Source organism: Opisthorchis viverrini (genome assembly GCF_000715545.1).
Source record: "Opisthorchis viverrini unplaced genomic scaffold opera_v5_368, whole genome shotgun sequence".
NCBI classification, from domain to species: domain Eukaryota; kingdom Metazoa; phylum Platyhelminthes; class Trematoda; order Opisthorchiida; family Opisthorchiidae; genus Opisthorchis; species Opisthorchis viverrini.
In genome coordinates this window covers 447,615-458,760 of record NW_008752029.1, presented here as the reverse complement: position 1 = coordinate 458,760, position 11,146 = coordinate 447,615, and the positions used below count along the sequence as shown (strand labels likewise).

General features: G+C 42.1%; 1 protein-coding gene across 1 annotated transcript; it reads left to right on the top strand.

Annotated features, from left to right (window-relative positions):
- Positions 1–317: 317 nt before the first annotated feature.
- T265_15160 (hypothetical protein) lies at positions 318–11,114 on the top strand (the record flags this gene model as incomplete). The annotated part of the gene is given in 8 exon segments (XM_009176857.1): positions 318–556; positions 2,571–2,801; positions 3,270–3,391; positions 5,434–5,642; positions 7,493–7,621; positions 9,676–9,772; positions 10,667–10,803; positions 10,809–11,114. Coding segments are annotated over 8 exon segments (1,470 nt in total).
- Between the last annotated feature and the right edge of the window lie 32 nt (positions 11,115–11,146).

The following is an 11,146-nucleotide window of genomic DNA, read 5'->3' as shown; positions in this document are numbered from 1 at the left end:
TCTGTTTATTTTAGCGCATCGAATTTAAGATATAGGTAGCAGAAGATCCAAATCCTAACAAGCTTTCAGTTCATGTTCACACAGTTTTGTATTCAGATACAAAGAAAAGCTACCATCAGTCTTTTTAATTTATGCAGTCCATGAGAACTCACAAGCAAATATCTGCCTGTTGTCATTAACTAGTAACCAAGAGCTCAAGATAAAACTACACTTTAAGTGATGTCTAGACTTGAATAAAGCTTGCAAGTGTTCACCTTTTATTGTCTGTCTTCTGACTGAGAAAACTTTGGAAATTTTGTCAATCCAGGCCATCAACAATGACAGTCCACCCAGCGCAGCTAAGTCCGCACTTAACTGTAAAACAGACTATGCCATTCACCGCTCGTCTCTCCGTTTTCAACCCATCGGATGTATCTGCATGCACTCATGTGAATTTCCGCCCCGACTTCCCGTGGAAAAATTCCATTTCCTCATGGAGTCTAAGGAGCTACGTTGGTTTGGCCTTTCTGGACGATTCAACATGGATGTTAAATGAGAAGCATCCCACTAGATCAAGGTTTGTCCCGCATGTTTATGCAACAACAAATTAACTACATCATTCTCAGCACCATACGTCCTTTTGAAATATGAAATCATACCTAACCTTTATTTAAAAGATCAGATATTGTGTCTTATGAATGCCTAACGCAAACAAGTCCTGACATTTCCTTTCATATGAATGCTCAGTAGGGGGTACCTTGCTGACGGATATCCCCCAACGATTTCAACCTTCTTCCCTAGTCTAATATGTGAGTTTTCTTATACGTTCCACACAAAATGTTCTCACAGTTCACTGTTATTTTCAGCTGCCTGGAGATTTGGCATTTGCTTCGATAATTTTATATTTGGACCAACTGTCGGTGGTGTGGGGAGACTTGGGATTTTTGCGGCAATTTCGTCTTGTAAGTGAAGCCAATCTAAGCTGGAAAGCCGAGAAGCATTGTACAGCTGTTCCATCCTTATTGGGAATCATCCAGCAGTGCCATCTCACGAAACTCTGGAGAGTCGTTGCTCGAGGAGCCAGTCAACAAGTGTGCCAGTGTGATGTGGATCCCGTGACTGAAGGATGAGCGGCGCTATATCCTGTCTAAGTACGAGGTATTCACACTGCTGATCAGCCGCGCGTGGCCGAAGAGTTGAGCGTTCGAGACCCTCCGGAATTTCGTGAGGTGCGCACTGAAGATGATTCCCAATAAGGAAGAAACAACTTTACAATGCCTCCCAGTTTTTCACAAATTGTGTTCAGGAACGCAGGGTAGATAAGTGACAAGCCACCATGGCACCTTCAATCAGTGGTTGATGAAGACGCCTGCACATGCGGTTGAGGTCAGTTGTCTCGGGTCATTCAGAGTATAACCTTTTCCCCCTGTTTGCAAAACGACTTTTGTCAAGCCGGTAATTAATTACTGATGGATTACGATGGTGACCCATATATTATTAAGGGACTACAAACCATAAAACCACCCTTAATTATTAGAGGAAAACAAAGGCAGGAGCAGACATTTTCACGGCTAAGCGTTCTGATAACTTGGGGACGAAAATATGATTTCAATAATTTTTCTTCTGATAAAGGTCAGGTTAGGTGACTGAGACGTCGGAGTATAAAAACTGTGTTGTTTAATTTGCATCTGTTCACCAAATAGTCAACCCAGCCAGATTTATTACACAGCCCACGCACAATCGATCCCACCACCAGTAAACACCCGAGCTACGTATATTTCGACAAATCCCAGTTGTGCTAAGCACGAGATAGATTTCATATGGTCAAATTAATGTAATCATTAGCCGAGACTGGCAATAAAAGGTTTGCTGATCAATTGCTTACTGTCACCGTTGTCATTTTACGCTTTATGTAATAATTTCCATAAAGGAACAGTCTGGCATGACGGATCGACATTTTTGAGGTGAATTTATTTAATTTGACCTTGTGATGTTTCGAATCTTGCTTCCTGTTTTTGCGGTGCTGATTGTCCCTCAGACATATATAGGTCAGCCATATGAACCCAAACGTCGAAATTCAATCGTTTTTTATTATTGAATTGCTACTAGCTGAATTTCTTGGAGGAATATTTGCTTCAGATTCTTCATTTCTCCAATATAAAAACGGTTCTATGAGTTTACTTATCATAGTGACAAGCAGTATAGGATGACTGACACTGTTTTTTCGCCTTTGAGCTAAGCAGTCTGAGAAGTCATGTGATTCAATCTTGGTCAGAATATGGGGTTTGTCTTAAAGGGATGTGAGAGGTGATGAGTGATTTGGAAAGTTCCATTGGTGCAACTTACATAACTAAAATATGTGCGGTTCGGTCTGAGCAGAAATGAGTATAAGAAATGTTTGAGTCACCTCCAGGGGTGCAGAATCCCACTTGCAGTTGCGTGATTTTTTGTTCCACTGTCCAAACCGTGCGTTATTTTCGCTAGAATTCAGAAATAAATAATTGGACAGAAATATGCTGAAACTGACGACCATGAGTTTGATCATTCTTCATAGCTGCTCAGCCTTTTAATTGCTTTACATTCTCTCCTAGCATGAGACCGATGCCCTTTCTTCCACGAGCTGTTCATCATTGTGCCTATGGGCGCCGAAAAGGCTGCCCATACATCCCCGAAGTTGATATATTTCCCGGTGCTACACTTTTTGTTCGGTTTGAAGAGGCCGCCAATGCACCCGAGCAGTTGCGTCACTTTCTGAATCACACTAAAGGGGTTCTGCGGATCCGTATCTGTACGGTCGACAGTGAAAAACGACAATGCGCTATGTGAGTATTCCATTTTCCATTCGAAAACCTTTGGTTGAGCACAGTTAGACGAAAGGTTGTCTAGATATGCAAGTATTGGTTTGGAAAACAATGTGACATGAATCAGCATCCTGCCTCCGTCAGCTTCTTCAAGTTACTTCTAGGCCTGCTGATAAGTGAATTTAAGATGTGAATGATGAAGCGCCCTTTGCACGGAAACCACGATTTAGTAGTTGTTAGATACCACAACTCCGATGACGGTTACGAGCTGAGGTGTCTCACAGGGTGGCCAGAACAGAGACCCTGATGCTGATGAACGAACTGAGAACCATGTGTCAAACTGAGGAAAAAGTTCACTCTCGAAGTGAATGAAAAATCAGCTAGTGACTAAGAATAAATATCTTCCATTTTTTGGAAAGTTGTCTCAAATTTCTGTCAATTAAAAAATTACTGAAAGCTGTGCTAAAGCAATGCATATTTTTCTTCCAGTGAAGCTGAAATGCGTCGACAGCAAATTCCAAGAGATATGTGGATCCGTGTAATCGCAAAACTGCAGGTAGCACACTTTCCCCTTGAACCAGAGTTGCATCTCAAGCTGGCCAAACTGCAAGGTGGGTTACCTGCCTTTCATCTGTCAATTAGGATCGAATTAAGACCTTATCAAAGAGCTGAATGGTCATATCTTTTGACATAGTTGACCTAACTATGTCATTCATGATGCTTGTGTTCACATCCGTGCCGGGGTTTATGCGAATGTATGCCACGGAGTATGGACTGTCAACAGAAGAAAAAATAAAAACTAAGCGCATGGGAAACGGCTTGCTAAATATGGTAAATTCCTGGTGTCAGTTTACCACAAACCATTAACAACTCGAAGAAGATACACAATGTGCTGCAAAATATTATAAAATGAGTTGAGAAAATGTTAACTTTGTTCACATTGACCTGTCATCAGATAAACGTAGGTCGGTAGCAAAATTGCACTTAAATCTTCGAATGTTACTATGTTAGAAGAATACTAGCAGTTTAGGAATTACTACGGAACCTGAAACATGTACAGTATGGTTTTTTAGCAGTTTTAGCATAAATACCTTGAAAAGGTTTGGAAGACATAGTACACAAAAATTTAGTGTCAATTCAGAAAAATGGCGTTGCTGCTGTTTTTCTACGTCAAGCCTTTTCTCTGGCGATTGAAAAACCAGCCTCCTTAGACGTGCATGTTTCATAAAAGAAATAAAACTAGGTTTGCTGTGCATGCCGTCACAAACGCCCAGGGACACCTGCTGGAGCAGGATGTTTGAAAAATGGCCTGATGGCTTTATTCATACTTTCCAAATTGCTTTGTCCAGGGGACATATCCGTTGTGTTATACAATATTCTGGTTTCTCTACGTTATTGTAACATATGTGTAGAGACTAACTGGTTCTTGGAAATCACCTGTTCTTCATGTATGTTATCAGCAACAACCGAGTTTTTGCCGTCATAGGTAATCAGCAGTCGGTCACGAACCGCAGACCTCCGTATAACTAGAGGTTCTCCACTGCGACTTGTTGGTGTTGGTCGATGGCATCCATTCTGTATATATTGGGCGCGGGGAGTGAATGTGAGCTCTACTTTGTAGCCCTTTATAGAAATGCATGAACGTACTTGACGAGAACATTTTTCTTTCTCTGGATATTTCGCCAGGAAAAACCTTGTTTAAAGAGTATTTAAATGGTAGACTGCTTTCCGACTGGAGCCGTTTTCGTTAAATTTCTTGAAATGCTCTTCAGACGAGAGAGAAACTGTGTGTGTAAACAGTAACATCTTGAAGGAGTGAAGCCACTACAATTTGGCCTGATGCATCCCGCAATGTAGGAACTATGTTTTTAAATGTTTACTATTGATACAGTAATTGGTTACGAATTGTCGTATGGGACAGTTGGAGGCGCCTATTTTAAGTTTGAACAGTGATCATCATAATAGAAGCTTTAAATCTCACCCACCTAGGGTGATGGATAAGTCTTTGAATGTTTTTTCAACAGAAGATTTTGGAATTCTTTGCAAAGAAGTTTTTGTACGTGCAGCACTTCGAAGGCGAACAAGAAATTCCACGTTCAACTGACCCTCTGCTTAGGCAAGCAAAATCAAACATGCTTGTACACGCATTTCGTTTGCAAATTTTTTAGAATTTAGAGGTTCAATCACTGGTTCTACATGATTTCCCATAGAACTCGAAATCACACAATTCGAGAAATAGTGCATTTCTGTGGACACATTAGTAGAGTAAACTCATGGCCGTTGGCTTGCTCGCGTAACACAACTCAACGCACAACCACCAACCCACCGCTATGCACCACTACACTTCCCAATAACACGCTGATGATATCACCTCGATTGGTAAGGAAACGTTTGCAATCAAATTGCCTAACTCAACGAACAAGCCAACGACCATCTACGCTACCTGACCTACCAACATTTTCCTCATCCTTTGCACAAGAGATCAATGACCGGTCAGGGATGTCGTTACCATCTCAACATTATTGAGCAGGTCAGCCCGCGTCTAAGTATCTTAAGGACTTTTTGGAACTGATTCTTTTTGTGTGTCATGACCGTTTGACACAATGCTCACTGTAGACCAACCACTGTTAAAACTGTCTTCCATGTCTTGCAGCTACATGGCGGAATGCTCTGCGGCGAAGAACGAGGCCTGTTGAAGCCTACGTAAATTTGTATAAGCATTATCGTCTCGAGTTCAATAAAAACTTGTGTCATCCGTCGGGGTTTATCAGAGGGACGGTTGCTACGATTGACACCGACGTTGCAAGCAGAGCCGTACTGGAGCAAGGTTTGCACTGGTTTCAGCTCCCACAACTGCATCCTGTTAGTGGCAAGTTCATTTGTTTCTGAAAAAAGGAGTGAATCTTCGGAGCACTTTTATCATCAAATTTACTTTGTCCGCTAACAAGTAAACTGATTGAAATCCTTTCAATCCAGGATGAATGTCCATCCTGTTGGAGTGCACATTTGATGGTTCAACTGATGAATTGGCCATGAAGTTCGCTTCCATTTAACCCTCTCCGTGCAACTCAGATCACCCGACATGGAAGTCAGACGTGCTTTTATGTGCACATTTGATGGTTCAACTGATGAACTGGCCATGAAGTTCGCTTCCTCTCCGTGCAACTCAGGTTACCCGACATGGAAGTCAGACGTGCTTTTATTCGTTCAGCAGTACATCCTAAACGTATTTAAATTACGATACACTAACAAAAAACAAGATATTCCTTTTTATGTGCTTGCCTCAATGATTTGGTAGATGAATAGGCAGTAGGTTATTGCTCTGGATGAGACGGTCTGTGGCCTACTTGTTAGAGCTCCATGGTTAGGCGGCGATAAGGATAACCAAAACCTAGCGAACGAATCTGGATTTTACCTGGAATTGTATCGTCCATGTATAGCCATCGTTTACTGAAAAAAGAAAGGTTCTGTAGACGTAATACACTGCTCATAAATTTGCCGCAGACACTTCGAACAAGTGATTCGGCCGGGATTCGGTTGGGTTTCTCGTGAGTGTATTTGTTGAAGAAAGACGTTTCTTCTCATCACGCTACCCAGAAGGTTGATGAAAACTACTTTTGTCAATGTAAAGCCCTGCTGAGGCTCGGCTTAATTTGTAGGAACCGACGGTTCTATGTCTAAGATTATTCATAAACTTTATAACTAGCGTCACATGAACGGAATTTATTCCATATCTTCAATGTCAACCCAACTGAAACATAAGACACTATCTGCGCAGTGAATTAATTTGGAAGACTGTATTAAGGAACGCCTCAGCTGAGATTTGCTTGAGTTTTCCACTTGCAATTTTTAATTGGCAAATGATTTTCATTATTTGCAGTGTTTTATTGTTTGTTGTTACTGGAATAATTTGCGTTTTACCAAGCTAGGTCATCAAAGATCCTTCTAACCAGTTTAACCCGTACCGCAAAGGACTTCGACGATGCTGATAGAAGAATTCGGTTCAGGGGAGTGGTTGATGTGCGAACTTTTTCCCATAAAACTATGCAAAGCTACTTCATTTTTCACTGGTGGCTCACTGATCGTTCTACTCCGACGATGCTGATAGAAGAATTCCGTTCAGGGGAGTGATTGATGTGCGAACTTTTTCACGTAAAACTATGCAAAGCTACTTTATTTTTCACTGGTGGCTCACTGATCGTTCTCGTTACCAATGGGATCGCCCGAAGAAAACTAGGCGAGGGAGAATACTGGAGAATGCGCCCTTTAAAAATAGTTTTCTAAGACCAACTGCTTATCAGGATTTACTCCTGAGAACAAGGAGGAGCGGAATTATTTAATTTTAGTCGGTTTACACTACCTTGACAGGTTTTCCCTTCATAGAATCTTTTCCGAGTTCAAACCAAGGAAAAGGTGATGTGAACAGGAGAACACCTATAGGCAACTGAAGCTGGTTCATCCGCCTGCAGAGCGACAAGTGGTGAGGTAGGGTAAATGGGCGATAATTCTTGTTGTCTCTAATAAATGCATGCACAAATTTTCGTAATAGCCCCTTCTCTGACTTTAGCTGGAGGAAATTCTGTTACACACGTACTCATCCCCTTGAGATCTGGTTTGCACTTTGGTTGAACAACGTTTCGTGGAAGTAGCCACTTGAAATATACGGACAAACAATAAGACGACGCGGCATTCTTACACTGCTCTTGTTTTAGGACGACTTGGAAGTAGTTTGGCGTGCGCATCAAGCAACCGGGGGATACACTGGACCAGTCCATTTCTCAGACTACCTTCATCTGATCTTTGGAGAACTCCCTGAAGCTCGTCGACAACTAATTTCTGAGGTGAGCTGTTTGAATACGTTTGAAGTTCCTTATACATTCAACTTATGCTTTCACATGTATTTCGGAGCACTTTGGGCTGCCGTATCTACAGTAAGTAAGCAAGCAAGTAACACAATGATTAGTTTCCATAGGTGAAAACAACACTGTCATAACAACACTGTCATAACACCCAGTTCGATTAAGGTGCATCCTGGGATATGATAACCAATTCAACATTTCCGTCTTAAATCAGAGTCCTAATAAGGCCTTGATATCGAGAAAACTGAAATTGTCCCCGCACTTGTCGACCCAGCAGGATGGAACAGCCAAGCGCTCAACATCGACCACCACTGGGAAAAAAGCATCCCCCTTTCTTCAGAACAGATTACACTCTACGTTCCGGTCGACAGGGAAGGCGCCCCATGAAAGCGCTCCTTCTTGGGAAGTATGCTGTTCCGAAGGGATTACCGCATTATTGTAAACTGGGTGCAACGATGTAACTTATTGTGCTAGGTTCTTTCTCCCCTTGGTCTCCTGTTGTCTTTTTGAACACTGCTTTTTGACCCAGTCTTCCTTGGTAATACATCACTGTGGTGAGTATGACTTTCTGGTAGTACGAGTTGCACCAGAAGTCTCAGAATACAGCCTAACTATAGCTGCTTTCATCTATTAGATTGTAAGATGTCTGAAATAAGTTGCCCAGGTGTGAATTTCATAAACCGGAATTTGATGCTTATTCCCCAAGATGCCTTCTGAAAATGTAAAGCAGCTTGATTATGAACTACCACAAAGCAAATATTACCCAAGCTGTAGGGTTCACTGAGGCATGTATCCGATCAGCTGTGTAACGGTAGACCGTAGTTTTGTTGCAGTTTCTCACCTCAGTTTTCCGAATTTTAGTAAAAGTAAAGTACTTATTGCAATTGATGGAAATATTGGTAGCATAGGTTGCAGAGATGGCTGCTGCCATGTTCACTGAGCTGGAGATTTTTGTTCCAACCGATGTGACATCATTAGTGCGCAAGCAATTAGCGGTGCGTCGCAGTTTATCGCCTCGCATCAGCGAAGACGAGAACAATCGTGGAGTGATATGTGGCTGTCCTTTATGTTGTTGGTGATGTGAGGAGATTTGAGCAGTCCTCTAAGAAGCAGCAACAGATAGCTGTTTGATGCCAATTGGAGATCAACAGCAGTAGGCAACTCACTATTTTATTTTTCCGGTGGCGAAAGAAGCCGCCAGATATTCCGTACGATATGCACCAGTTCATTGAAAAAGCTACGCGATTTTCTGGAAAAAACCAGCAACAACAGGAATTCCGGACAATTCAACGACTAGGTAATGAAGAACTCTGCCAAGATGAACACGCTTTACGAGGTTTACGGCTGCCCGTGTCTTCTGATTACTTAACCTCGGTGTTCGTTAACTGTTTTAGCCACTAGGAAGCGAAAATACGGAGTTTGATTACCGGCATGGAAAAAGTGGACTAACTGCGTATAGCTAAGCAGTTCTTCCTCTCTACATTATTTGCGATATCAGCCTGAAATCCCACAGAATATTTAGAGTAACACTTTGCGCTTCGCCTCAAAGCTACTTCGTCATCCGATGTAGCTATTTTACGGAAAATGAAGCACATTCATATTTAACGTCTCCATGTTTATCCATCAATTTTATTCCTTCAGGTTTACATAGGTGGTAACTGCCATTGACCGGCAAGTTCACTTAAAATGTCGGTCATCCCAATCATCGAACTCAAGTAACGCGAAAATGGTAAAAGTGTTGAACAAGGGGGTATTTCATTTACAAAGAATCTGCCGTAACCCGATTTCACATGGCCAACTGCATCACCCTGCTACAAAACAGGGTATCGTAGGTGAACTAGAAAAGATGATTGTAAAGCGTTGCTTACGTCCGCTTACTACCCTAAAATCTCTTGACAAAACAAGATATGAATTAACCTCTTGCGCATGCTTTGGGTAACCTTAGAGTTCATCTCCTCATTGCTCATATCTTAGGCAAACCTATTCTAGGCACATATAACCGGGTATCCCACGCAGGCCTGTTTTCTGGATTGTAGGTATTTTTGAAAGTGGATTCACACCAATTTGGTTACGTGAAACTGATAGACCTGAGCCGATTCTACCAGGAACCACGATGGGCTTTGAAGGAGTTTGGTTAGTTAACATTCGTGCCAAGCTTTACAGTTTTGTTCTGATGGATATCAGATGTTTGAATGTGAACGTGTATATTCAAGTTTCATTGTAGGTATCTGACTTTGTATCCACTTATATTCAACTGCCAATCTATGTAAATCGGCTGTAGTGAAATAGTTGGAGCAAGATGTATGATGGCTGGAGATTAAGATGCAATCTTCCTCACAGATTTCTTCGTTACGAGAGACAGTAAAAATTGGTTAATGATGTTTGACACTGTTTTCTATCAAAGCTTATTCACAAGATGTCTTTGTCCGAACGGGTACCGTCACTAAGCCTCTTCTAGTCAATACAGTACTGTTATTTTCAATAGTTTCCAGTGGATAATCTCGAGATCTCCATGTGAAGATTCGTGATAAATTCTCCCTGCACTTTGAAACAATCAGTATTTAGTTAAAACAGTCCCATGTATCACTGGGATGCTGAGATGAGCGGACCCTTATGGAGTTGACAAATCTTGCTGGAGTTATTGTATCCAATCCGTGTGTCAGGCCAAGACATTTTTCAGCAGCACTCTCCTAAAATTTATTTCACCAAGTAGGGAATGGGTAAATAGCATCCGAATGGGATTTGTCGGTGTTCACCTGTTTGTAGTTGGACAACTGACTTGGAACCCTAGACAGTGAACGTGGAACATCCAACGGTCTTAGAGATTTATGACCACGTATGTACGCTCAAGCGCCACTGACCTGGTTCGGATGATCTCCCAACGGCATTGTTCAGAGATGTCCTCAGTCAGCAGTTGCCTGATCTGTTTACGTGCCTTGAGAAGAAGGAGACTGTCCGAAGCAAGCGGAAAAAATCAGTGATGGTGTCCAGTTAAAAAAAGGCTCGTAGTGGCTATGGCAACCACAGGGGATCAGCTTGAATCCAGTCGTAATGAGACTGTTGGCATCAATTTTACTTCGTCGCCCAATGGTACCCCGTGGAACACTGAATCGAGAACAGCAAGCGGCCTGGTAGTAGTTGCGTTGATCAGATCTTCATACTTTGTCAGGTGACAGAGCAACAACCTACGTACAAACAACCCACATTTTCAGTATTCCTGAATTTTCAACGCTTATTCGACCCGATCAACTGGTCTGTTCCCCTTGACACGCTTGCTCACCAAGAAACGCAATGGAAGTTTGTGAACATTGTAAGCTCTTTGTATTCTCAGACTTCCGGACGTGTGAGAGTGTACGGAGAGTTCCCCAAAGGCTTCTGTACACAAAACGGTTGCCGTCAGAACTGTCGACCTGGGATGAGCAGACGACATTTTTCTCGTTTTCAAAGAGACGATGGCTCAGGTGTTTTTGGATGAGCTGACCAAAGTCATCCCGTCCTTTGGTATGC